The following is a 27,662-nucleotide window of genomic DNA, read 5'->3' as shown; positions in this document are numbered from 1 at the left end:
TAAAGTACACAGGCGTTAGGTGAAGCCAACTTGCGGAATGGCGACGTCTAATGTTGTCAGAAATATGTTTCCCCCACGTGTTCGGGATATCGACGACTTGCCGTCTCTCAGCGCAGCCGTCAAACTCGGAACTAATGAAGGCGATTGCGGTGCTATTGTCCGTATACAGTGACGAAATATCACTTCAGGAAATATCAGGGTGTCGGAGCGAACCGAAAACCGGAACCGAAAACCGAAAAAAACCGCTATTTTGGTGCGAACCGGAACGGAATCGAAACCGTATACGTTTTTTTCGCTCAGGAGGGAAACCAAAAAATATATTTAACGGTTTTCGGTCCAAGAAAAAACTTCACCGGTTTGAACTACGGACAGGCGAATGAAACAGACGTCGTGTGCTCTGAAGTCATGTCACGGATACTATACGAGGGTTACTGTTACGGTGGAATGTATGTCGGTATACTATGACCCTTAGGCTCCCTTTGTAATGGTTTATCGTTCGCGCACGCACACAGACTTAGAGGTACATGTGACTCTCTAGCAATGTGCCGTTGTGTTCGTTTTAATTTGATCCCCCCAAACTCTCCTCAACTAAACAGCGACCCAAGAGGGCTGCATAATGGCTTCTTTATCGGTAATGTCGCGCAACGCGTTCCTTGTTTGAGAGCAGCTAAGTTGAATACATTTACGTATACGCGAGGGCAAGCCCGTGCGAAGTGGCAACTCTTTTGTGGACAGGATACGAAGAAAATGAAACGGAGCCGTCGAGCGCGTTTGTGAGTGAAGGTGTTCCTCGATTTGCGTCGTATATATACTCGTGCGGTGGTGCTTGCTGGCTAGACAGTAGCAACAGACATTCGGATGGGACGCGATCGCTCCAACTCAGCAAGAAAGTACAGGGTGTGTGCAGAAAAATGTAACCCGCATTTTTACATGTAACTCGTTGTCTACTTAGCCGAGGAACTTCCGGTGGCGCACGACGGCGTATTTATGCGTGCGAAAGCTACAAAAAAATCATGGAAGCCATACTCAGTGTAAAAAAATAAACAGAGCGCGAAAACATGGGCTTCCCCTTCCATGCATTAGAATAGGGCGGTCATGACAGTGCATGGTAGTGCATTTCGGTCTCAGGAGAGTTATGTGCAGGCACCGCTAGGGGTACTGCCGATGAGCATCCAATGTGGGACATCGTTTCGATTTATGCACCGATAGCTCCCCTAGCGGTACTTGAACACAACTCTCCTACGTCCACCATGTTGCCCTTTCACATACACCCTGTTGTCCACCATGTTGCCCTATTCTGGTGCACGGAAGCCGACGTTTTTGTTGTCCCGTTTATTTTTTAAGCCGAGTATGGCTTCCACAATTTCACTGCAGATTTCGAACGCATAAATGCGCCATCATGCGCCACCGAGAGTTCGTTAGTTAGGTAGGCAACAAGCTATGGGCCTAAATGCGGGTCACGTTTTTCTGCACACACCCTGTACTTTACGTATGACATCACGACAAACAAGTCCGTTTGTAGTATACGCTTCAAGAAAGGAGAAAGCCCATTTGAACAGACAGTAACCTACAGGAACCAGGAGCTACCAATTTCACAGCTGTCTATTAATATTAAATACCATGTATGCGGAATAAACGGGTTTACATTTTGTAACATCGATTTTTTGTTGTGGGGATGAATATTCCCAGCAGAAGCGGAACCGGTTAATAACCGGTTTGAACCGTTATTTTTTTGCTCCGGAGCAGAACCGGTACCGGATCGTTTATGATGTAACCGGAACGAAAACCGGAACGAAAAACGTTTCGGTTCGACACCCTGGGAAATATAGGCCGATGTTGAGGCACAGATGAGACACTGCCCGTCAAGACAGCATCAACGTTATCCGGCCCACTAGTGCTTAATTAAGTTGACGTTTGAAGCGAAATTCGTTTTTTCGGACTGCTCGATTATTCGGACTTTTGCGCGATCCCCGCAGAGTCCGACAAATCGGACGGCGACTACAACACACCCCAAAGTGAACATTTCCAGAAATATAATACAGCGTCTGTAGCAGACAACAATGTCAGATGTCTCTGAGCACATTATAATCAATCAAATCAATGAATCAAACTATTTTATTTCGATCAGCAGCTATATTCTATATAGCAGCAGACTTGTTCCTCTTTACTGTGCACCCTTCTTCTGCTTCTGCTGGTCCACCCCCATCTCACTTTACGACATGACAAGACCTGATGCAAGTCATACAATATATGACATGCGAATAATCTATGGCTCGTGTCCAAGTTTTGATGCTGAATTTCATGCTCGAATTGAATGCTCGATGCTGAACTTGCTCATTTGCCAATATCACCGCTCGCCTATTTGTGTTTTCAGCTATCACATATTAAAAAGCTCACCTTGCACGGTTGGAGCAGCAACGATTGTTTGCAGGTTAAAAGCTTGTGTAATACTGTAGGGGGAAGCACTTAAAAAATCTGTGACACTAATACAAAATTTTGTCTCCACAGGACCTGCGTGGTGTGGCACAGATACCTCATTGTCGAACTGCATCCTATATCTGCATGTTGGACAATGGTGGCAATTGCAAAATAGGCATTGGTGACATGCAAATCCACAAGGAGATTACTGTACAACAGGTAAGGTAGCCATAACAGCAGCTGCTTACGCGTTAGGTTGCGACTTTTTTACTTTGCTGCTTTTGTAACATGCTTGCACAAGTTGGAGGGCATGTTTCAGGCCCACCTTTTCTGAGTAATTCTAATAGCGAGGCCCACTCACCAGCATTTTCTATACAAAACCGGAAAAGGAGAATATGATACTGCGTGGTAGCCCTTCCAGTTCAAAGACACACCATTGTGGAATGTAGTGCCAATATTCCTAATAATTTACAAAAATGCTTTTAAGAAACAGCAACAAGACTAACAGTATGCAATAGAAATGGATACAGCTTTTTTTTTCTTTTTTTTGTATTTGCATTCATTCATAAACATACCTAAAATGTTGGTGTACTAGTATTTATTTTGCTGTTTTTAAAGTGTGAGATGTTGACAACAGATGGTGTACATCTGTGTCTTTTGTAGATGTCTGACTTGTGAAAACAGACTTAGCTGGAGAACTCATTAGGATTGTCTGTATCCAAAAACCTTCACCCCACTCCATGGACTGCCATACTTTTTTTTCAGCCTAGGGTACATTGTCTTGCTTCTATTATTCGCAGGTTAAAAGAAACGAGGCCCATATTTTGTGTGCTCCAATGATTGCACTTGATGGCAATATTCCAACAGAAACATTAGATTATGTGGTCAACATGTGTCTGGACAAGAAGATTCCAGGTAAGTTGTTTTACTTCTCGATGCATCCAGCACATGCTCAAAAATCCATGCTTTCTTAGAAAGCAATTTGGCATGACCACATCTGGTACAGCTGGAATGATCCTGGTCCTCTTGTGACCAAGTAATGATGAATCATAGCAATGCTTCTCATAGAGGATGTGCACTTTTCATATGCAGGGAAAATGCTGGTCTTGGAAAATTGCTCCCTCTTTGCCTGCTGTTTTTTAAACACTCATGATGTGTTGTCAGCTTGCTCTATTAATGTGTATCAACAAAAGACAGCAGAAAGATTAATTTGTTATAATTTACAGCTCTTAAGTGAGTTGAAGTCAGCAGAATGACAAAATAAGAAAATATGGTTCACGTGTTTATTAACCAGTATTGAACATAACTCAAAACATGTTTACAGTCATTCAGTATAAACACCCTTGTACAAAAATGTGCACTGGCCATTCGTTTCATGCACAGGTGCGTAAAATAGAGCAAAATATCACTTCCATAGCACTTCCTAAACAAGCTCTCTGCATAGTTCTAATTACACAGACATGATTTTCACTTTTGATTTTCATGCGCAGCTCGCTGCACATCCATGTTGGTGAATTAAGTAATAAAGCCACGTAAGCTGCCCACACACGATAGCAAGGATGGGTGGCAATTCGAGTTAGTAATTATAATGAAGGTATAGCTAACGACTAGGTCGCACTGCAAATTTTTAAACAAAATAATCTGTTATAACTGACAGAAGGAGTCATCATCAGAAATCATTGAAATCTGGGAATGCAAAGCTCTTTATAGCTCATCTGCCATAGTCTAAGAACTGCCTGATTTGAAGGGCTGCAGAAATAGAAGGTGCACCAGGAAAAATGAACGAGAAAAATCTGACAGCCACAGAAAACTAAAAACAGAAAACGGTAAAATTCAGTTTGGTTGTCTAGAGATCTCACAAAATACAAGTAGAGCAGCACTGCTGACCCTGATATTGACATCCAAAGATGTCCGGCCCGAGTTGTTTTGCGTAATCTAATAGACTAATCAACAAGTGCCAGTTCGAGATAAAGCATAAAGCATTACCACTGTAATGCTTGGTTGAAATTTACACCTTTATTAGGATTTTTCTTTTATAATGGGGCACAAATAGAACACCTTCATAACTAAAAAGCTTTCCAGAGCTCTTTGTGTGGCATTTCAGACAACAAATTTCTGTAAAAATACTTAATTAAATAGCGCAAAATACATTTTATGTAATCAAATAGAACGGATGCAAAGGAAGTTTGTTCGATTCATGACTGATCTCAACCTGCTGACCAAAAGCACAATGCAGTGAAAGAAATCTTGTGCCACAAGTCAATGAGAGACTAGTATTTTTCCTATAACGTCATTACAACAGAGCATCACTGGCATTTTCTTAATGATGTCGCACCAGTTGAATTAAAAGTTGCAGATTCTGCCTTTATGTGGCGTCTACAACTCCAAGATTTTTCTTTCTTGTCACCCCACATAATACCTGCTGAAAATTTTATTATTACATTGAATCTGTATATTATTTCCTCGGTACAAAAAACTATGATCTAGGCCTCACTACTGGAGCTTTTGGTCTGCCCTGAAACTGTGGGCCTTTATTATGCTGCATTACCGGCATTCCATTAAATTACGTCGTCGAAAGACAAAGCGATAAGTGGGAAGTGGTAAGCAGCAACGTACATTGTTACAGACTATATTGTTACAACGACACAGTCAATAAATAAATGCGCTTGACACTGACACTAACTGGACGGAGTTTCTTTGAGGCACAAGAAATGTTCTTCATGCAGACTCACTCAACTCTTGCGATCATTCGGGCAACTTTAAAAGACAATAGGCTATTGTCCCTTCAGACTGTGGTGCCCCCTGCAGGGAACAGGTAAATCTGTGCCGGCGGTTCGTTCGGGCCCATCATCCTTAACGGGAAAAGAGACAACCGACAATTAATTGGCCGCACAGTCTGAAGCAAAAGATTTTGAAGCGGGCATTCCTTGCAATACTTTCAGGTTCTACAAAACAGCTGCACTGTTAGAAAATACTGCACAAAGTCCCGATATTGTTGGCTTCCGACAAGAACGTACAGAAATCTCCCTCTAATGCTCATACCTTCGGTTACAATCCACGTATGTCAATACCTCAAATGCCCACAAATTGGCAATGAAATGGGCCCATAAATGTGACATGAGTAAAGGCAAGTCAGTCTGCAGTAGATATTGCAAAAAAGCTAATTTTCTTGTACTATGTATTCTACAATACAGGAACAGGAAGGATTTTCGCACTACCACCTATAGACTGTCATGTTACAGCTAATCAGTACGCTACCAGTTTAAGTGTCAACAATGGCAATAGAAATAGGTATGTGGCCAACTACAGTCGACCCCCGTTTATCCGGACTTCATTTATCCGGATCCTGCGGTATCCGGACAAAAGGCACGGGAACGAATTTTCCTCCATGTATTTTGTTCTCGTTTATCCAGACAAGACTCGGACAAAAGTTCCAGGGAACGAAAGTCGAAAATTCTTGTAATCCAGCTTCAGTTATCCGGACTACCGTGAGTAAAAGGAGACGCTGACCCCGCTTCGTCACCCTTTGCGCTGTGTTGGGGTTATTCCATCACACGTCAGCGACCTACATTCCTCTGAAGGGGAGACAACCGTGCACAATGGTGGCAGCCAAGGTCGTGCTGAAGACTGGGAGGTGGGGGGGTCCGAATCCTACCGCCGGCTGTGCTGTCTGAGGTTTTCAATAGGTTTTCCGAAGACTTTCCAGACGAATGTCGGCACAGTTCCCCCTCAAGTCGGCCCAGGACGCATAGTAATCCCCCTATCCCCCACTCCTTCCTGCTGTCCTCTCTCCATCTGTCCACGTCTGTACGCCGCTCATAGCCACAGTTGCTTCGTGGCGCTAACACGCAATAAAAAAAACGGGGGGGACTCCAACCTGAAGGATGTCGCCTGATCGCCCGCCTTGTGCACCGAAACATCGAAGAATAGGAATCAGCTTCGCTAGCAAGGCAGTGATATGCAAGAGGAAGAAGGACTATGCAATTACGTAGCAAAAGTTTGCAGGAATTGAGTGCCTACACTGAAACAGCTGTCATTGACGAGCTTTCTGTGTTTTAATTAAATCTTGCTTTGTAGGACGTTCCTATTCAGTAGTTTCATTTATCCGGATGCCCCGGTATCCGGACAATTGCACCGGGAACGGCACCGTCCGGATAAAGGGGGGTCGACTGTACATGCGTTTTCACTACAGCTATTGGGATGTTGAATGTCTTATGTGTCCTTATATTTGATGACTTGAAGTTACTGTAGTTCAAAGATGTTTTGGGCTCTAAACTTTATGTATGTACATATTTGCAATCACTTAAGAAATAACAACGAATAGTAATGAATATATGGCATTTTGTACCTGTATTGGCCAAACACCAACACTAACTACATGGATGATGATATTGAAAAGGCAGTTATTTGTTGCCTCGAAACGTTACGTCCATCGTACGTAAAAGCACACAGAGACATCACATGCAGTATATTAGATGAAATAACCCTTCTTCAAATATTTGGCAGCATTAATTTAATTTGACATGTGCCCAAACACGTATCGAGCAAAGTACATGCATTGTTGTAGCTGTCACATGCAAAGCATTACTTCATGCAACTAAACACATACCAAGCATTCACGTGTTCGGCAGGGCATGCACATTTTTTCTAAAAGTGCCACTCCAGACTAAAACGATGCTTTTCTTTTTCTTCGTAACATAAATCAATCTTGTTCACAAGCTCAGTACGTATACGCAAAATGTAAGCACTGTCAGTGTACATTATACGTTCCCATCAATGTTTGAAAGCAAAACTTCATAGTTTTAGGGTTCTAGCATCTGCCTCAGAGCAGCAATGTACGAACCTTCCTGGCCTCCACTCTCCACCCAATGTTGGAAGACTGCCAGGAGTTGTGGTAAGGAGGAGGTAATCTATCTTAGACGTGCAATGTTGCTAGACAGTGGGTTGTTTCCGCACACCGTGACATCACACTTCTCAAAACTAGAAATTAATTTTATGATACTTCCGCATCACATTGAGAAAAAATATGTTGGACAATACAACATCAGACATGCGGACTGCAGTGACATAAATTAGGTACGAAATTTTGTCTGTAGTGGCACATAAATTAATCGTAAGAAGCCAGGTAATAAATTTCCTCCAAGATGAAGTAGCACATCATGCTTAAGGACTAGTAACTACAGCCTCTTCATTTACTTCTAAGCTAACTAATTAAGAAACTACATTGCACAGATTCCTAGAAGACTAATCATATATGGTGCAGTATCACCTAACTAAACAGACACCTGCTACTACCACAGCAAACTGTGTCAAAGAAAATAGGTTCTGCATACACAGGCAGAAGGAGACATTCCTCTCACCACTTGGACCCGGCCTGCATTGTCAAGTAAGCGTGGAGAGGAGAAATTGATTGCACTTTGTTAGACGAAGCATTGTAGTTATGGCAAGCAATAACATGTATCAGGACATGTGGCTACTTGAGGTTTTTATGGAAGAGCATTGAAATGCTGGCCGATGAATGATAGCTTAAGAATTTAATGTATTTAACTGAACAGACTGGAGTACCGAATTACAGTACAGAATTTTATAGTCATAACTGGCTTAATGAGAAATGGGCTGTGGCTGCTGTCAGAAAGAAGTTAGACCACCATGAGGACACAAAGGAGAGACAGAAAGATGTATCTAATGAGCAGGTGAGATGAGGATTCTCTGGACTTTTTCCCTCAGGAGTACTCAGCCACAGTTGAACCTCCACATAACGAACGTCGATTTAACAAAATCCTCTATTTAACGTATTATTTCTGTTGCACGTACATTTCCCCATAGACACCAATGCATTTCTGTGCTCGATTTATCGAAGTGTTTTCGTTAGACACGTTCTATCTTACGAAGCCCGTAGGCAGCAAACACCCTCTTTCTGCCGTCGCATGTGCCTCTCCTCGTGTGCAGGAGAGAGGCGAGATTGAGAGGATGAGTCCTGTCCACAGGGGAGGGAAGGAGTAACGTCAACGTGATAATATGTTCTTATTGGTTATTGGCATTGTCATGTGAAATGACGTAATTAGCGAATCAGGCATTCATCACGTTTGCCACATGCTTTTGCTGTGGGAGTTGCGCAGTCACTCCCCCTGTTACATTTGTTTTTCGAATTTGTTTTCCAGTGGTGCTTTGTGATTAGTGCGCTTCAAAACGTGAAGGTTTTGTCAGTTGATGAGGAACTTGCGATAATCAATGTTGTGTCCATGGCCGAAAAGAAAAATAACATTCCTATCCGCGACTTACGAACATCCTGTGCTCACCACGTCGGAAAGTGCTGTTCAGGACCTTTTTCGTACGCTCCTGAACGGCAAATATGATGATGACATTTGTACTCATTGAAAACTGCACGACATTCAATAATAAGCGTGTGTTCTGTGTTTTTACGCCAGTCCTATGAAGGCGTAGCATGGATTGTGGGGTGTGGGTCGGTGCTTGGGCCACTTTCTCTGGACATTTTTGGATTAACGAATTAAAAAGGTAATTTTTAATTTCGTTATATAGAGGTTCAACTTGTATATGTAATGTTGTGACTATACCTATACTTTTAAGAGAACAATCCCTTTTAATGCATACAGTGCCAAGACTGTTGGCACAGCTTAAAATAATATCGCACCGATACATACATGCACTCTCAAACCGGTCACTAAACATATCAAGAATCTGCATATGTTGCCATTCCTGGCCTTTCTCTTTGCACACAGCACAAAACAAAATTATAGCACTCAATCACGTGCAGCAGACTAACGCTGCAAAGGCAGTACATTCTACTACTGCAGAGCATATTCAAAGTGCTTCGTATCTCAGTTCCTAAGGCATTTATCATGACAGATAAGGCCTAAACCAAAGTGAAGGTGAAAAAAGTACACAGCGTGACGATGTTTAAAATGTCTAAAATACAGCTCCCGTCACCTGCTAACACACACACTTCTGAAACTCAAAACCAAACAGAAAACTATACTTCCTCTCTAACACAAACAACAAGATCTGTTGATTATGTCGATTGTACCACACATTCGTTTCTGCTTTCTGACTTCGTCAGCGTTCCGAGTCGATTCCAGCACACATAGCATAACGAGAACTACATACAGTTGTTACAATGAGGCACGAGGTAATGAAATCAAGACCTGGGTTGCATGTTGTAGATGAGATTATTGGCACGTCTGCGTCTTTCACGAGCCTTGAAGGCTTCCAGCAGCAGCATCATTGCCGCTACTGCGTGGAAAAAGAACGCCACAACAGCGAGTGCATATGCCCATGAAAGGTGGTTGTAGGTTGGGTACTGTAGCCACGAACGTTCGAAGCACATGCCTCCAAACACCGCTATTGCAAGGAATACCGGCACAGCTGCAAAAGTCAGAAGAAATAACAAAGACACAATTACAAAATGGGTCGCAGCAGTAATATAGAAGAGTGCTTATAAAAAAAAGTTGGATGTCGTGTTGTGGCACGAGTTATGCAGGTTCCACCGCTGCGCACGTACTCCTTGCAGTTACAAGCTAAATTATTGCACGCAAGCACGCAAGCCTCTAGCATTTGCAAAAACGAAACTGTAACTGAGCACACTGTCACTCAATATCTGCACCTTGGCTATCACATTTCATCCCACCCACAAATATAACTGAAGGGGGTGACATTTCCTCGACTCCAAGAAGAAATCGGAAAGACAAAAATAGAAGAAAATAGGCAGGAAGGACTAGAAAATTTGAGTCTGTTCAATCTTAACTGTTGCTGTTCTTCTATAAGGAAATGCATACTTGTCAAGGGTACACCCGCATAGCTGGCTTTCTCCTACTCCAGAATGATAAAATTGCGTAGACACAGGCAAGCTGGTGGATTAACTCCATAATGGCAAACCTGAATGGGGGCAAAAGAGCTGCTTTGCTAGACGTCTGTGTGTTTTTGCCCTGCTCAGGTTTGCCGTTATGGAGTACCCTAGAATGCTTTCATGCCAAGGTGCAATGATGTGAACAGAAGGGTATCACTATACACAAGAGGGGAGGAGTGTATTATATACTGCAAAATAGATTCTAAAATTTATCGTGTAAAATATCACAAAAGCAGGTATAGCAAACGCTCGTTAACTCGCAGTCATGAAAACCGGGAAAGATTCGAGATAAGCACAGTTCAAGATAAGCAAAATTCTGATATTTTCAATGTAGAGATCATACATTGCAAAAATTTATTCATTTCAGCAAACTTACTTCACAACGGGACTGCAATTACACAAAATGAAGTGTCAAAATCACTTGTCTTTGAAAAACGTCACAATGTCTGCTTAGCAAACAGTAGATCTTCATGGCTTTCGCAGCTTGAGGTGCTGGAGGGTTTTAATGCACGTCTGCACCATGCTTGGATTGCTCACAGTATTGCAATGTGGTTTGGGGGCAGCTATAGGCTTCAGAAACCCGTATCTGACTGTCTGTTTTCTTTTTTCCTCCTTTGACTAGATTTCGAGATATCCAAATTCCTTCTCAAACACTTTTTGAGATAAGAAGTGACAAACATATGTCAAGTATTAGAGTTCATTCTGTGACACCAGAAACGATATTTCGAGATATCTGCATTCAAGTTAAAAAGGTAATTGTAATGTAGTGGATGTACACTGCAATGAGATATACCGTTGTCAATTGAGTTGTCAATTTTTGTTAATTGCATATGAAACTGAAGCTGGGCACCGAAGCTATTATGATCACGGTAGAGAATCTTTGAGGTGAGGAGCTGAAGGCATGACTTACATGTAATGGCTTCAAGGATAAAAGCAATGATGAGGACGATGATCTCAAAGCGCAACATGTACCGCATTAGAAGGATGCTGATGAATATCAATGCCAAGAGGGCAAAGATCAGAGCCAGAGCCATCATAGATTGCACAAACATCAGCCATCCTGAAAGCAGAGATAACACTTGTGGGACACCATGCTTTTTGGACCATGCTATTCTTTGTGACATCATAGTTTCGGAGGAGTGGGTGTTACACTAATGTGACTGGGGGTTCGGAATTTCAAGCTCTTTTTTACAATCCCGGGGCTTCCAAATGTGGATCCCAGGACTTGATTGGGATTTCTGTGCCACTGTCTCCACCAGCTCGTATAGTACTGTAGCCATGTGCGCAGCTAAGCTTTTGCATACCAGTACAACACACATTTCCTACCTATTGATGTGTTTTGCTCATCTCCCTTTTTACTCCTGTGCTCTGGTCTGGAGCAGCCAAGTCTAGTTTTCTCAAAAGGCTGTACCAATTTTTTCTCTTCACTTTCAAATCAACTTATTGATGAAGATAAAAAAAAAAAAAGCGAGAGACACATTTCTGCAATATTTTGTGTAGTCTAGTCTCATAGATTGGAAAAATATCCCTGTGATTTTATAGAGTTTTAATGACACCCTGGCTGCTCTCGGCTACATGGTAAGTGGGGTCAGCAGATAATGTGTTTGTTGTATGTGGACGACCCAGTTGTTTCTGTTTTGGACGGGTTGCAACGGAGATTTTTCGCGGAAGGAATGCCTGAAAATGAAGTATGGTAAGATACTGTTCTTTCCTCTCCACACGTATAACTAACGATTTGTTGTTAAAAATATCACCCTGAAACCCCGCGATTCGGCATCTTGGAGCCCCAGAATTTCTGGACATGAAAACATGCTGGGATCTTAACCCTAAATCCGACTACTTTGCTTCCACAATGTTTTTGGCAGGGATAAAGAACACGCAGAAAACACAATGGAGCAAAAAAATTATTAATTCTGAGAAACAGCTAGTGTGCGATGGCAAACAATACTTTTTGGAAGACAATATTGTGCGGCACTTGGAATGTCATTGATGGATTGTTGATACACTGCTGTTACTTCGAAACCTCGTTTCGACACGCACGCAGATAATAAATACATAATAATAAACATAACATTAGTCATTCTTGAAAGGTTGTTTTTTTAAACAAACTTAAAATGGCACAAAAAAAGGCAGGGTTGAAAAATCTTCGGAATATATACGGATGGCACCACAGAAGTATCAAACATCACACTGGGCCTGTTGATCAGGCAACACATACACCCAAAGCGGGCAGCTCATGCGTCGTCACGTGTGTCATCTTAGTGGTTTTACCCTTTAAAACCACATAAGTGCAATTTTGCTGTAAGAGTAGAAAGACACAAAGTTCTGTACCTGGTAGTAGCCAGTCCCTGATATTCTGGTAAGCGAACGAATGAATCCAGTGGCAGCCGTCAAACGTCTCATCGTACTGGTACGAAGGGTGACGGTAGTTTCTGAAGCAGACGTCCCACAGTCCAAGACGAATGAACTCAGAATTTGCTTCTTGATATGACTCCAGCCAATAAGGACTACAGAAGGAGATCAGTAGCAGTATAGTCGAACAAAATGCTACCAACCCAGCCCCAAGCAACAAGTTGGAGGCCTTTGGGTAGCGGAAGACACGCTCCGCCTTCTCCATTCTTTGATACTGTGTGTCACCCCAGTGACAGGCTGCTCACAATGTATGCCTCTGCTACATCAGCGTAGAAGATTCTATAAGAAAGATATGTATAGTCATCAGGCGAGCACTTGGGTATGAGGCAACGTAACAGTTATTCCAGTTCCATGTAAATCTTCCTGCCAAACATCTATACACATAAGACTTGTTGTGTTAGATTTGCAAAACTCGTGCGAAGTTACTCTACAAGTAATCCAGCAACAAATCTTGATAGCAATTTCTGTAACTCGATGCGCTCTTTGGCAGTATACGATTATAATATTTAGTTGACTAGAGTTACCTGTTTCAAGGCAGCAGCAGCAGCAGTGTGTCTTATGAAACGGACAGCAGCTACAAATTGGTCTTGAGAAAAGGTACGAATGGGAGGTGCTCTCATCGAGCGCGGATGCCCTCACTCCCCTACCCTCGAAAAAGTAAAAATAAGCTATGGGAGAAAAGCCCGGAGTAATTTGAGATGAAGTTTCCCTCTCTTGTTCTTGGTACAAAGGAGCGAAGTTCAAAACTTTTTATACGCCACAATGCGAATGTGCACTGGCAACGAACTCTGCGGTGCCACTATATGCGGCTATGTTTGTGGCCAGAACAAATTAACCGATAACGGACAGGTGTACACAAGGGCCGTACGAGCAGGTGGCACGGAATTTTGGTGTACGCTCTGCATCCCCCGTATATGATAATAATGCGAAGGCACTCGTTTCATCTTTTTACGTAGGATACCCTTCCAAAGCTTATGCACTTTTCAAAAACAAATAACATATGTAGCAGTCGCTTTGACTGCTACCCAACCGACACCACACCCCAACATTTACAACGAACATCTCTCCCCGGAAACCGGTTTCACTTGAAGTGCTGATCGGGAGGCAACTGCTTACCTTTAATTCCGAAAATAAAATGAAACAGAAGTACGAACGGTTAATTATCAGTGTACATTTCACGCATTACGTGCAGCGTTTTTACAGCACAAGAAATGAGAAACAAACTTACCCGCAGCAGGTAGCAGCGGCGGCAGCAACAACTCGTAACTATGGGAGCGTTTCAGTGATTGGCTAGTTCGTCCAGGTGAGACGCCGGAAGTTGGTGACGTCACGAAGCAGACGCGTATCAATCGCGCGCGCCACGAATATTTTGCGAGTAGCGAATACCACATTGTTTCGTGCCCTAGGTAGTGGGGTCAGTCTCAGGCAGGGTGTGTTGCACGTTTGTTTGTTCGTCCTCTTGTCTTCACTCCAAGCTCAGGGACATGTTGCTCACGTAAAATTTACATCCTCTCGCTTGCATATTCCTTTTGTACTCAAGATGTCGAAGTTTTAAATTCATTCACTCAGTCACATTCTATTTAACACACCTTTGCTTCCTCTTGTTTCTTGCACTGCGATATCGCTGCAAGCGGAATTTCAAGATGAAAAAGTCAACACGGAAACACCATGGCATTATATGTGTTGAACATACGAGGTCTTATCAAAAAGTATCCAGAATGCATTTCTGCATAAAAAAGTGAAATACTTGCAAGTTTGATACTTCGTCACCATTGACATTAATCCCCTTCGGAAAATACTTACTTAAACTAGTGCTGATTCCACTGTCCGAAACATTTTTGGAAGTCTTTGGAAATAGGAAAGAGGCCCCCTCGTCAGATTCGTCTGAATCTCCCGAACATCCTGAAATCTTTTTCCTTTCAACTGCACGTCGATTTTGAGAAAAAAAAAAAAGAAAAGAAGCCATGGAGAGGAGCTGGCTCAGTGACTCAGAAAATGTGAAAAAAATGAAAATACAGTCAAAAGAAAAGATTCCAGGATTTTCGAAAGATTAAAACGAAATAAACATGATGACCAAGTTCAAAATTTGAATCTACTTTACTTCAAATAAAAATCCACTCCCTGTACTTTTTTTATCAGTCCTTATTGTCGTTTAGCAGTCACTTAGTAGTGCTCCGACTGAGGAACGTATGTGTTTCCTTAGTGAACGACAGGACAGAGAGGAGGTGATCACCTTTGGTTATGAAAAGATGTCCTGCATCCCTCCATCCTTGAACCATGCACCAACTCTGTTGTGAACTATCTTATCCTCCCTCAAATACACTTGTGAGTCATAACATATCACGTAAACGCACATATTGACACAGCTTGAGTGGGAATATACAATGTAAATACATTGTGTGAATGTAGATGGCTGTTGTTAAGTTTACTTAACAAATACATTCTTTTGTCTTTTGTTTTTTCATTTGGCTGTCATTAAAACAGCTTCAACATAACAATGGCCATTCATGCAAAACCATTTTTATTGTACAAGTTGCAACTGTGATCTGACATAAATGTGCTGTACAAGATAATCACAGCTCTTCCAAGGTATTACCTCTGTAACACTGCAGATTAAGTATGTTTAGACATGTTGGATGTCTGATTTGCACTCACTATTTACCACATTTACCTAAACAGTTCTTGTCAGGTTGCCTACCAAAACTGCACCTAAGACTAGAAGCTGCTATCCATGCAAAATATTTGAGCGTTTTCAAAACTAAGGCGGATTGTCCAGAATTATCTTACCAGGAATGATTTCAAATAGAATATTTTGTTCATATTATATAACTTGAGCCCATACCATAAATATCAATATCTCCCTTGGCACTTTCACTTGCTTTTGGCGTGCATCGCGGTCACAGAGAAAGAGCAGATCAGCTACGGCTGCATAAATTTTCCTGTACACTTCACAGTTTTACTAGTCCTCGTTTTGTGGCAAGAAAAACTTTGATCTCTCAATACGTACTGAGAGTTCTGTTGTACATGAATAAAAATAGAGCTCTTTAAACACAATCACACATACATTAACGGACGGATGTCTTCGAGTAACTGTGGGAGAAAATCTCTAAGCAATAACAGCTCTCCTAGGATAAATATGAGACAAGTTTCGGTGCTGCACATGATGAATTTAGACACCACAAGCGTTATTGAGTTTCAGCGTGGCCATTCCTTCCATTGCAGGCTTTGTAGACAGAAATTATTCTTAACTTCTGCTCTGCGGGTATTTCTGTGGGGTTGTCTCTCACCTGTTACAGATTATTTGGTGAGGAAAGCGAAGAAAAATGAGGTACAATTGGGTGACACATAAAGTGATAGAACTGAAAAGATCTCAGAATGGTCTGTTTGGAAAAACATGACATGTTATAGAAGATGAACTAAATCTGTTTTGAGGAGTGTGCTATAGCAAATTGGCTGAGGCATTCGGGGAAATGGTTCTATATACTGTACAGCCATTTGGAAGAATCCTGATAATTTTTTCATCTATTTTTTTCTTGAGAACATACACCTTTTAGGTTTTCCATTCGACTATGCTAGGGCTATATCATTTTTGCAGATAAGCACGTCTTGTACTTTCGAAACTAGTCAAATAGTGTATGTGTACACAATGTTCCTCAAACAGACTCCGCAAGAATGTTGAAAAATGGAATGTCAAGAACTGGCTTTCGGTTATACAGTAAACAAAATAAAATACTGTGGGTGCAATGCCAGAATGCACGAGAAAGTCCAGTCGCTTGTTACAACTTGCCAAGTCTGCAAGTATAACCATAACAAAGTCTTGAGCTGCACAAAAAGGAAGCTTAGCAAATTGGGAAAAACACAAGCATGATGGTGTATCACATTGTTAGTTTTAGCTCTCTATCAAGAGCAACTTCATTGGTCCCTGTCAGTTTCACGATAGACCATGGTAGAAAAAAAAGATGAGATTCCGTTGTTATTGTCACCGTACGCCGCAAAAGCAGCCAGAAAACAGTTCTCAAAAACAAAAGAAGGGTTGCAAAGAATTCCACGAATAAAAATGTAAGTCACAGAAATTTAAGACGTAATATATGTGAATGTTGCATTTTAGATATTTTTTCTTTCTTTGCTTTCTTACTAGTGATATGATGAAATGTCAGATCTTCTCCCCTCATAAGCCCCCCCCCCTTCTGCAACAAATCTGCCACATCATAAAGTTGTAATCACATTGTCCTGCTTCTCGTTCACAAGCTCTGTCACGTGTCACCTCTGTCGACGCTTTATAGTCCGATAGCAATGGTAACGGAGGCACTGGCTGTGCTTCTTTCTCGCTGCTGAAGCTCTCGTCTTCAGTTTGTCAACGAGTCTTTTAAGTTCACCGCCGTCCTTGCTGAAGCGTGAGGCCCTCGTGTTGGATAAAAGAGCAGAGGACAACACCCTCCATGGCATCAGTTTCAAACGTGAATGTCATGTTCGTGGATCATAGAAAGATCATGCTCTGGTTTGTGTGGGAGGCTGTGTCTGCGTGGGATGCATGCTGTAGACCTGCTGCTGCTGGCCTTGCTGCTGGTCCATCTTGCGAGCAATATGGCGGCAGTCGACCCAGAAGAGGACTGCAGCCACGTAGGTGCAGAAAGTCCCAATCACTCCCAGGGCAAATGACCACGATAGGTAGTTATGATCAGGATCAGGCATCCAATCACGACCATCTCCGCGGGCTCCAAATATGATCACCGCAATTGTGCCGGAGACCGCTGTGAAAGAGTGAAATTAAGAGTTTGAAACTTACGTTCTTTGTTTTTACTGTGCTCCACATGAATGAGGGCAAAGTATGCATAAGTCAGTTGTCAATTTGAGGTCCCTTTTTTTATTTGTAGTAACATTCAAACTCAAACTCAATTTGAGGGCGAGCAGACCTACAGACGCAGTCTGTTCTTCAGTCAGGAAAAAGAAACACGCTCACCTGATGCAAACAGCACAGCTATGATCACCTTGAGCAAGGTAAACGCTCTACTGGCAGGAAGGCAGATGTGCATGGCCAGCAAGAGCACGCAGGCTAGAAGGAGCAAGGTAAAGCCAATTGTGAAGAACACCTGCACTGCCACAAAGAAAGCTGAAAAGAAGAAAAGGACAGCATTGTTACAGCAGAATAACAATTCGTAACAGTCAAACTCAGTACTAGAGGGATGGGCGGGTGATTTATTGAAAAAGGGAGGACAGCGAAAAAAACTCTTATGGTCAGTGTGATAGCATTATGATATCACGTTCCTATTATACTGCACTCTAAAAACAGAACTTCACTACAGGCTGGATCTCAGAACCAATGATATCGCTCTCTCTGACGAATTCTTATAGGTTATGGGAGACGTATATGCTTTTTTATGTGGCAATTTGGTCGTACGCCCCACTCTCTCCTCAAATCAGAAGCGATGACCGTATCGTTCGGCGCAATGGCTTGCGCAGAATTGTGCTGTGAATTTCTGTTTTCGGAGTGCAGTAGAATCATTCTGACACATGCCCCTTGAGAGTTGTTTTCACATCAATACTCGTCACTGCATCGGGCCGTTAGCGTTGGCTTTTCCACAGTGCGCCTAGACATGACGGGAAAGCAGAAACGTTACACTGTGTTTCAAAGAACCGTACGTGTTATCTACAAAAAAAAAAAAAAAAAAAATTATATGAATCAACGACAGCGCTGAGGTGTACGCTGTCTTCCTGTTATACTAGTGGGAGTCTCGGACCGGCAATGTCTTGTACTCACGAACTTCGATGCTGTCTCTCAGCGTATTATACTCGTACGTGAGAATCCACCGACAGCCGACGTAGAATTTTCTCATTTCCAAATCCTCCGGATTCGTGTAGCTGCGGAAGCACATCTCCCATAGTCCCGAACGAAGAAATTGAGCACTGTACACCCGGGGATCCGATGCCAACCAGTACGGTGTTGTGAATGCGATGAACACCAACACTAAGCTCAGTGCAGTGACAGCGTGACCGCACTTCCTTCCCAGCGACAATTCGCGCCACTGCGACATTTTAACGCCGTTTAAAACTAGTTTAGAACGTTACATGTATTTGAAAAACGAGCCGTGTAAAAGAGCGACGGTGGAGCGATGCTTCCAACATGGCAGCCGAGCGCCTGCGCGCCAACGCCTCGCTGTCGATCGTGCGGTTCCGCCAGGTACGCCAGGTAAGAAGACCGCATTCCGCGCAGGTGATTGGAGGACAGAACGAGCGGTTACTCTGCTTTTTTCCTTTGCGCCTGTTTTCGTTTCAGACAATTTTTGGGGTGTCGTTTTGAGAAGAAAGTTGTTATGTCTGTAACGGTCTGCGGGATGAAAGCGATGGTGGTCCCAGTCCTCCCCTTTCATGCTCGTCTCTTTAGCGAATCGTGAAGGTGGATATTTTCGACGTGCTCTGGAGAAGTGGCGCGTGCTATGGTCAGCTTTCTCATTTTGCAGACTGTCATCTACCCGCTGGTGAAAGCGCATTTAGGTTACCATTACGCACTGCCTCATGAAATATTCGTGCGTGCTTCTTTGATAGCTGTCTCCCAGATTATATGCAACACAGATAACTTTCGCAACCTCTGCCAGCGAACTATGACTTTACGGACACATTGCTCTGTTGGAGCACAGAATGAAAAAAAAAAGTAAAATGATGCAAGTGAGCACAGAGTTAAATGATGCAATGTCCCGTGCCTTGCATTTAACGTATAACTGTGTTCAGCACCAGCACGCATTGCATGAATAAATATCTTCTTGCCTGAACAATACATATCGATGAGACGAAATAGCCCAAAAAATGTCGCGGTAATCGATGTCATGCCTGTTCAGCGAAAGTCCCCGCTGTGGCGGCATTAATAATATCAAAAGCTGCGCCCACAGTGCCTTCTGACGTGCCGTTCTTGAGTTGCGTATCACAATAAGGATCTCCTTGCTCAGTGTCAGAAGAACACAATGCCGACAGGTGAAGTCAAGATAGAAGATAGCACACGGTGCCAACGAACTCAGAATCGCACAGCGCGTAGCACCACCCCGACCCGGCCCAGTATTTTTTCGTCGTGCTCTGGCAAGCATAAATCCGCCTTTTACGGAATTTCTGTTTTCTTTCTCGATGCGTATCATCAACAGTCACACCCGCCAGAGGGCCAGTACTAACATATCCTTGTACATATACTTGTAGGGTAATACATATGATCCGTGAAACCAAGAAATCGTAAGCTTGAAAGAAAAGCAATACTCGGAGACTGATATACATATAGATAGAACAGCGTTTCTCATGGAAGAAGAATAATGCTATGCATCAAAATTACGTATTAAAATGTGTCTCACAGTAACTGTAATTGGACCTAACTTACAATTATGATTTTGTAATTATAACTATAATTTAGTTACATTTATGGGAATACACTCGTAATTGGAATTCAGTTACTTCTGAAAAGCAGTGTTACCGGTCTCGCTTTCAACTTATGTTTCAATGCTTGCTGCCAACGCACCTACAGTCAACAGTGTCGCACAACACTGGAGCAAAACCTTTGTGCACTCTGAAACGTAACTCCACCGCATATTGCACGCTCGAAGTCAGCCATCATCCCGAATGGCATCGTTCTCTTAAAAATGAACATCACCACATAGCACACTCCTAGCCAACCATCATTCTGTATGACGCCGTTTTTGTTGCATTATGCTGTTCATAATTGTCACAAATATGGCCGTACGCCCCCCCCCCCCCCCCCTCGCCTTCCTCGTTTTCATCAAATCGAGGGAGAGGACGTTGTCATTCGGGATTATGGTTGAATTGTTCAAAACGGGAGGCGCACGCCTTTTTCTGACACTTGTGCAGTTGTGTTAATTGTCACAAGAAGGCGTACGCTCCGCGCTTTCCACAAATCACTGCACTGTTAAAACAGAACTTCACCACATAGCACGCTCCTAACCAACCATCATACCGAATGATATCATTCTGTGTCATGATTTGTTCAAAACAGGGGGGAGGCGCCTATCTGGGACAAGATAATCTGTCCCAGATAGGCGCCTCCTCTCATTTTCAACAAATCATTGCACAGAATGATATCATTCGGAATGATGGTTGGTTAAGAGCGTGCAATGTGGTGAAGTTCTGTTTTAACAGTGTAGTGATAACGACATCATTCTCTGCAGTGGTTGGCTTTCACTGTGTTGTGCATGGTGAAGTTCTCTTTGTGTGTGTGTACCAGTACAGTGTATTTCGTGTGACGCGTCCATATGTATCGACACATAGAGAAAAATGATACGAGGCTCATAGGATGACAGACAACAGCTGTCTCAGTCTCCGCCCGCGCAAACTTCGTGACTTCCACGACACATTATTCTCGTGCGCGGGGGAAGGCTATGCCGCAATTTCCATATTTATCGTTAACCCTATCTTCACACACCCTCGACGCCATGAGAATGACCTCGAGGCTATCGTTTCACGTGTACTTCCGCCCCCAAGAAAAATATTTCCTACGGCGATGGTCGTGTTTTCGGTCCTCTTTTACTTTAGTTCTGTCCGTAAGTCAACAGATCTAGCGAAACGCGTGGTTTCCTAGTGCGGGTAATCTTTTTGCCGCGTAGCTTTTGCGTGTAGGTCGTGACGAACCCGCGTCGAAGTGAGACGCTTGACTCAAGGACTCTTATGCGCTGACACGTTTTTCTGCAGTCCTGCTTCTGTGCCGTTGGGAGGATGTCAAGGGGCTCCTCATTAAAACAAACTGACAGGTAATGTAGAGACAGGGAATGGTGGCGCCTCCCGTCTGAGGCCGACGGCCTCCTGGAAGCCCTCAGCGAAGTTCTGTTTCTCGGAGCACAACGAACCAGCAAAACGATATGGGTGACTACACAATAGCTGCTTAATAAGTGAAGTACGTAGTGTATCTTCAAGGTATTGTTTAGTGACGCATTAGAAAACGTTCCGGATTACCGAGTCGATACATGCATGATCCACTGAGTGATCCATACCGTGCGCGAGCAATATGGGGCAGAGTATCACCTGCGGAGGCCAAACAACCCCAATCATCATCATCATCATTAAAATAAAGTCGTCGTCGTTCACGCCTTGAGAATATGAAATGCACTTTGTGTGCTACGTGTTAGAGCAGATCTGAGACTGCATGGAGCAAGTAAAGCATTCTGAGCATGTTCGTGATATCTCTCTGAGGTTTTCCCTGGATTTTTCGAAGACTTTCTAGACGAATGTCGGCACAGTTACCCCTGAAGTCGGCCCATGACGCATACAAACCCCACTCCTTCGTGCTTTCCTCTATCCATCTGTCCACATCTGTACGCCGCTCATAGCCACAGTTGCTTCGCGGCGCTATCATGGAATCACAAACAAACAAATCAAAAGTAGTAACTAAGACGCGTGTGCAAAAAAAAAAAGTTACCTCACGTTTTCCTATAGGAACAAAGGATGATTCTCCCCGACTCTCACGTGACAAATGGGACCCAGTCTAGATAGACAAGGCGTACACTCAAAAAACATGTGGTGGAGGTGGCGTGCTATTTCCGAGCGATCCACCTGCCCGTGTGGCGGCGGCATGTTGATCGCGGGGAGGAGGTCGCGCGTCTTGGGCCGGCTTCACGGAGAACTGTGCGCACTTCACCGCACAACACGCTCAATGCTCAGAATGATACCTCACTGTCTCAAACATCGATTTCGAACTTTTCATAAATTCGCGTTATCTCACACTCTAAAAACAAAACTTCAACGCATAGCACGCTGTGCGCCAACCATTGTCGCGAATGATAGTGTTATCGTTTCTGATTGGAAGAGAGGGGGGGGGGGCGTACGCCTTTTTGTGTGAATTATTATATATCCAAATTGCCACAAAAAGGCGTACGTCCCCTTCTCTCTTCGAGTCAGAAGCGATATGACATCGTTCTCTCCCCTGGTTTGCTGGAAACGGCATTTTTGTGCCAATTATGAACTGCATAATTGTCACAAAAAAGGCGTACGCCTCCTGTTTTTAACAAATCAGGAGAAAGAATATGTCATTCGAGATGATGGTTGACTAGGAGCATGCTATGCGGTGAAGTTCTGTTTTTAGAGTGCAGTCCCAAAGTTCACCTGCAACAACATCACGAAAATCACCAAAGCTCTACAGCGTACCTTCCTTCTTTTACGTGTGTGTCGGCATTGTCTGTTACCTTGAAGAAAGGAAGGACAGGCACGGCATGCCAAGTGACTCGACCTCGATTACGAAACAAACCCACTTGATTCAAAAAGTGTCGAGTACATTAGCTGTCCCCGTATCGTTTTTTGCCGAACGTTACTTCACGGAATAGGTGGCTTTGTCTTCGGAGCATAAAAGCCTATAGGTCAGCTACGAACTGATTTACGTGCGCACTCTAAAGCGCATTATGTCGACGCACTGGTGGTTTTCTATCTGATAAAATGCAGGCTAGCTGGTGGGAGACACCCCATGCTAATAAAAGCCTAAACGTGGGCACACGAAAAAGAAACGCAGAAACAGCTCAAGCTTGGAATCGTTTATGTTGTGTCACGTTTTCTGTGCACCCACGCTCAAACTCGAATCTCGCAGGATTCCAGCTAATACCGGCTGCTCCTTGGACTTCAGCGTTTCATTCGTTGAGGTCGAAAAGCAAGGTTCTTAGGGTGTGACATTTTCGGGTTCAACCACGGATTATTTCCGATTATTCCTTTCCGAATTACCTCACGTTGAAATCGGGTAAAAACCCGATTTCTTCTCGAATTCCAATCACGTATCGCGTGCACTATATAGTTGCAGCACTAGTAGTTGTGCGCATGTTTGATGTAAATATTATTGGAGTGCAACGATAAACTATGCGAAGCACATTTGATGTTAGGACATGTGGTCATTGTCACTAGAAACCGCGAGATATGCATGTTTCCCCAATACATACACTTCTCCGCGAGCTGCTTGCTGGATAGGAAAAACCCCGAAAACACCCGAATATATCAATAGCATCCGATTTCACCGCGAATTACACATTTTGGAAGTAGCACCCGATTTTTTTCGCACCATATCCGGGAAAGGCTATTAACCCGAAAAAGCCTCACAGCCTAAGTATACCGAAAGTGCAAAATAACGTCAAATAGCATTACAAAACCACATTCGTACATCTGGTGCAGATCGTCTTGTCATTATACAATTCGGCTGTCTAAGTCGTGCGACCCAGTTGCAGGCGATCGCTTGATGAAGCGTTGGCCAAAAGAGCTTGCGGGGATGAGCTTCCTACGGAAGCCGAACGCGAAGCATCTTGTCGTAGTGTACGCTAGACGATAGCGTACGAACTACTAAAACGCTAAAACTCGAATCCGCGAGTCCTCGAATCCTGTAGGTAGGGATTCGAGATTCGGAAATCCGAATCCCAGTGCCCAAAACGGCGAATCGAATCTTTCGAATCCACCAACCACGTTTGTTTGTTTCTTTTTCAAATTGGCGCCTCCGGCGTGCGCCGAAAGCCTCATTGACCGACGGGTGTTTTCATGTTTGTTTGTTTACATTGCTCTAGACTGAAAGAGTTCAGGCAGGAACTGTTACATTACAAGTTTAAAAGTAACACGGTTTTGTTTTTGATAGCTGCTTAGTTTTATGGAAATAATTCAGACTCGGGAACTTATGTATTTCTTGTAGTCGTTGAACAACATGTTAAATCAATTACGTTTAAGAAGAATTATACACGGTATGTTTTCTCCTGTAACTGCACTATTATTTAATTTGTTTGTCACTAAACAACTGTATCATACTCTGCTCCAAAACATTTTTCAGTAGAACTTTTTTTTTCTTGCTTTTCAAACTCTTTTTAAAGAAAGGATTCGAAAGATTCGTGGATTCGCAGAACCTTCCTTGGATTCCGATCCGGATTCGGATTGGTAAAATTCTGAATTCGTCCCATTACTACTTTTTAATGTCGAACGACAAAGTTGCTCTCGCGGATCAAGGTCACTGCTCGCGAGCTACCTTTTCTAGCCAAACTGGACCAGTGGGCTATTTCCTGCGGCGGGCCTCTATTTCAATACCGCTTGTGTCCCGCGGTTAGTAGGGCGACCACGAAGAAAAATCGCGACGGACTCGCTTGGACCAGCCTGCCTTTCAGCGATGCTACTGAAACAATGGCGGGTGCGTCACAAGACGTTTTTCTGCGCAGGCGCATCAAGGCCTAACTCACTCGGCCAAGACTAATCTATCCTTGATGTCCGACGACGTTTTTTTCCGCGAATGAAACGGTGATGTTTTTGGGCGTCGTACGCGTACGGTACAAGATTTGCTGTAGTGTTCGTGGTTCGATGGTAATGTCCCTTCCGATAATTTTGTTATTGTTGGACAATGCGGTAAACTACTGCCCGTCTGTATACAAAGAATGGGCGGAATAAAATGACAGAATAAATATGAAGCTCAGGTAGTTATTTTCCCAGGCTCTCTCTCTCTTTCTCTCTTTTACTTGCTGCGTATTTTTCCAGGATGAGAGGATGATCCGTTCTCTATGAAAGTATAAGAACTCATTTCACATGTGCACTATGCATGCTATGCACATGTAGTATATTTGACTGTGCTCCCGGGGGTATTACTGACTTTTTCCGTATAATTTTCGTAGAGGAACGAAAGACAGCGGAACAAAATGGAGACACCATTTTCTCATTTCTTACAAGATGCGGCAGCAGAACCCGGGTCTGGAGGGGCAGGTTTTGTTATTGTAACGAGCATTCTATAATATAAGTGTAGGTACCGATGACGAGGGACACTGAGGACTACCAAGTATAGGCACAGTGAATGCGCAACACGATAAAAAAAAAAGTAAATTAACCGGTGGAGAATATGGTGGGCATTTTGTTAGCAAATTTTGCACACTCCAACGCTAGACATTTTGTGCAAGCGGAAATTTATAAGAGCGGTGAAACGAAGATATTAGTTCCAAATAAGGTCCCGTATTTTCATTAATACGCTGAATGTTTACAGCGCTACCGGCAATCAGATTATGTAGAATTGCGCCAGCGTGTGGTCCAGCCTGTGTCGGACATATGTGACCTGTAGACCAAAATCCGAAAATACCGGCTGCAGCCGGCGCTTATGGCTTGTTGTAGACAGCTACAGTAGGATATGGCAGTATGATCCAGAATGTTGAAATCAAATCGTGTTAAAGTTGGTGGACGCATAATATTGTTGGGGGGAACTGTCTTAGCAATGATAAGCAATTTGGAAAAAAAGCGGAGGTAATACACATTATGGGCGGTCATGTTTGTTTGAAATTAGATCGAAAATGTGTAACTCTCGATGTGAGACAACTATGACTGTGAAGCGCAACATCTGATCCATTACGAGATGGTTTTTTGCAACGAACTTTCTTTTTCGCACATCACGTTGTTATTGTCGTTCTTTTGCTTGTTTATTTTGCTGCTGCCTTCGAGGAAGTGAGACAGATGTGCATTGACTAAAAAGATCTAGCCGGAAAGAAACTCCACCCATGTCTATTTCCGTCTATTGTGGAAGTGTCAGTGTGACACTTTCGCGACAAAACCCATTAGTGGGAGGCACCACTGCTGCTACAACCAACTCCTATACCGGAAGTCACTTTACCGCATTAAAATTTTCGAGACTAGCTCCTTGAGTGCAAGCTTGATAACTGAACGAATATAAAGTGACATTCCAGCTTAACATTTAGCGTTGCCGTCGTTATTCTACCTTTTTTATTCCCTGTTAGCGCGGCGAAACAACTGTGGCTGTGAGCGACGTATGGATGTGGACTGATGGAGAGAGGACAGCAGGAAGGAATGGGGACAGGTGGGGTTGAGGGGGTTGATAATAGTCTTATTTTGATGGTGTTGCAGGTGAGCGGCTTAAAGTTTTTTGGAGTATATGACTACGGTAGATTATAAATCGGTTATTTTTGTGGAAACATCGCGCGGAAACCCGTGAAATTCGTACCCTGTCCCATCTATAGCTTGGTCTATCCAAGACAGATCAGTTAAACAGTTCTTATGTGTGGCTTACCCCTCTGTGGCTAGCTCTTTTCTCGATTAGTAAGGTGTTTTTGCGTTGGGTTACATTTTTATTTTCAACAGAGCTGTCAGTAGTGTCAAAGCCATTGTACTCGTCGTCTGCCTCACGACAAGCCATATGGTTCAACTATTTTAAAAGACTAGCACTGGAAAGGATGTTTCACACACGCGGGCATTAAGCAGCCATGACGTCACCAAGACATGACGTCGTCCGTGGCGTAGACGTCAGGACTCCATCAGTCTATCTTGGTGGGCACCTTTGCATTTCATTGCAAACGCAGACACATCTGTTAGTACAAGTCTTTCCCCCATTGCATATTCAGCCGGCCACGGAAGTTACTCAAAGAAAAAGGTTTCCCTGAGCACATTACAACAACAACCGAATGCGCGATAGTTTCTTGGCTCTGTTCGGACGGGTTCGACTGCGTGGGAAGCGATCCAGCCTGGATTGACACGTTTTGTAACATGCAATCTCGACACTGAAACAAAAAACTTGACATCTTAATGTGATTGACAAATACTCACGGGGCTGAAGCAGCGGTCTGAGAATCCTGTACTCCCGGTCGAAGATCCATCGACATCCTCTGAATTCGTAGTCGTAGCGGTAGTACTGTTCAAAGAAGTAGTCAAAGCACACTTCCCACAGACCGAGTCGTCGAAACTTTCGTACTCCTGGGTTCAGTCCATCGGAGATGAGCCAGTACGGGGTGCAGAAGGACACAGTAACGAAGACAACAGCCACCAGAGCTGTTGCCGACCCTGCGAGGGTGTACTGCGATTTACTCGCCTTCATGGACATTTTGAAAACACACGGGATGCCACTTGTTTACAACATTCGAAGACAGCTCGGACAGAAAACGTTCAATCGTAGCCGTTGCGCCTCCACAGGTTTTGAGCGAGGTGGTATTCGGTTGCGTCGATCGGATGTTCCCTCCAGGTGAGACGGGAAGGAGAGAGACCTGGCGTA

General features: G+C 43.4%; 3 protein-coding genes across 6 annotated transcripts in view; 1 reads left to right on the top strand and 2 right to left on the bottom strand.

The window, feature by feature from the left end:
* The window catches only part of LOC135394256 (uncharacterized), a 726,492-nt gene that overhangs the window by 673,643 nt on the left and 25,187 nt on the right, over positions 1-27,662 (top strand). Inside the window, exons 14-15 of the mRNA XM_064624922.1 lie at positions 2,509-2,637; positions 3,219-3,333. Of these exons, the coding sequence (XP_064480992.1) occupies positions 2,509-2,637; positions 3,219-3,333 (244 nt within the window). The remainder of the gene's footprint in view (positions 1-2,508; positions 2,638-3,218; positions 3,334-27,662) is intronic.
* Positions 3,688-14,008, bottom strand: LOC135394254 (uncharacterized). 3 transcript variants are annotated; one of them, XM_064624914.1, is made up of 5 exons: positions 13,923-14,008; positions 12,614-12,973; positions 11,193-11,342; positions 9,582-9,801; positions 3,688-5,270 (listed from the first exon to the last, which is right to left on the bottom strand). In XM_064624914.1, the coding sequence occupies exons 2-5, from the start codon at positions 12,897-12,899 to the stop codon at positions 5,204-5,206; spliced, it is 723 nt and encodes a 240-aa protein (XP_064480984.1). In that variant the 5' UTR covers positions 12,900-12,973; positions 13,923-14,008; the 3' UTR covers positions 3,688-5,203. The 3 variants fall into 3 exon arrangements, with proteins under 3 accessions (XP_064480984.1, XP_064480985.1, XP_064480986.1); XM_064624915.1 differs by lacking the exon at positions 13,923-14,008 and adding an exon at positions 13,811-13,911; XM_064624916.1 differs by lacking the exon at positions 13,923-14,008 and adding an exon at positions 13,219-13,751.
* On the bottom strand, positions 15,199-27,624 carry LOC135394253 (uncharacterized). Of its 2 annotated transcripts, none has more exons than XM_064624912.1 (3): positions 27,221-27,624; positions 17,655-17,804; positions 15,199-17,445 (listed from the first exon to the last, which is right to left on the bottom strand). In XM_064624912.1, the coding sequence occupies exons 1-3, from the start codon at positions 27,492-27,494 to the stop codon at positions 17,183-17,185; spliced, it is 687 nt and encodes a 228-aa protein (XP_064480982.1). In that variant the 5' UTR covers positions 27,495-27,624; the 3' UTR covers positions 15,199-17,182. The 2 variants fall into 2 exon arrangements, with proteins under 2 accessions (XP_064480982.1, XP_064480983.1); XM_064624913.1 differs by lacking the exon at positions 27,221-27,624 and adding an exon at positions 18,453-18,859.

Source organism: Ornithodoros turicata, chromosome 5 (genome assembly GCF_037126465.1).
Source record: "Ornithodoros turicata isolate Travis chromosome 5, ASM3712646v1, whole genome shotgun sequence".
NCBI classification, from domain to species: Eukaryota; Metazoa; Arthropoda; class Arachnida; order Ixodida; family Argasidae; genus Ornithodoros; species Ornithodoros turicata.
The sequence above is the reverse complement of the archived record's forward strand: the minus strand, read 5'-3'. Positions and strand labels throughout refer to the sequence as shown.

Coding starts and splice junctions, on each gene's coding strand:
- LOC135394254 (XM_064624914.1), bottom strand. CDS start 12,899: ATGGAGAAGGCGGAGCGTGTCTTCCGCTACCCAAAGGCCTCCAACTTG. Junction 11,343..12,613: donor CAGGGACTGGCTACTACCAG/GTACAGAACTTT, acceptor CTCTGCTTTCAG/GATGGCTGATGTTTGTGCAA. Junction 9,802..11,192: donor TATCCTTGAAGCCATTACAT/GTAAGTCATGCC, acceptor TGACTTTTGCAG/CTGTGCCGGTATTCCTTGCA.
- LOC135394253 (XM_064624912.1), bottom strand. CDS start 27,494: ATGTCCATGAAGGCGAGTAAATCGCAGTACACCCTCGCAGGGTCGGCA. Junction 17,805..27,220: donor CAGACCGCTGCTTCAGCCCC/GTGAGTATTTGT, acceptor TCTTCTTTTCAG/CTTTCTTTGTGGCAGTGCAG. Junction 17,446..17,654: donor AGCTGTGCTGTTTGCATCAG/GTGAGCGTGTTT, acceptor ACTCTTTCACAG/CGGTCTCCGGCACAATTGCG.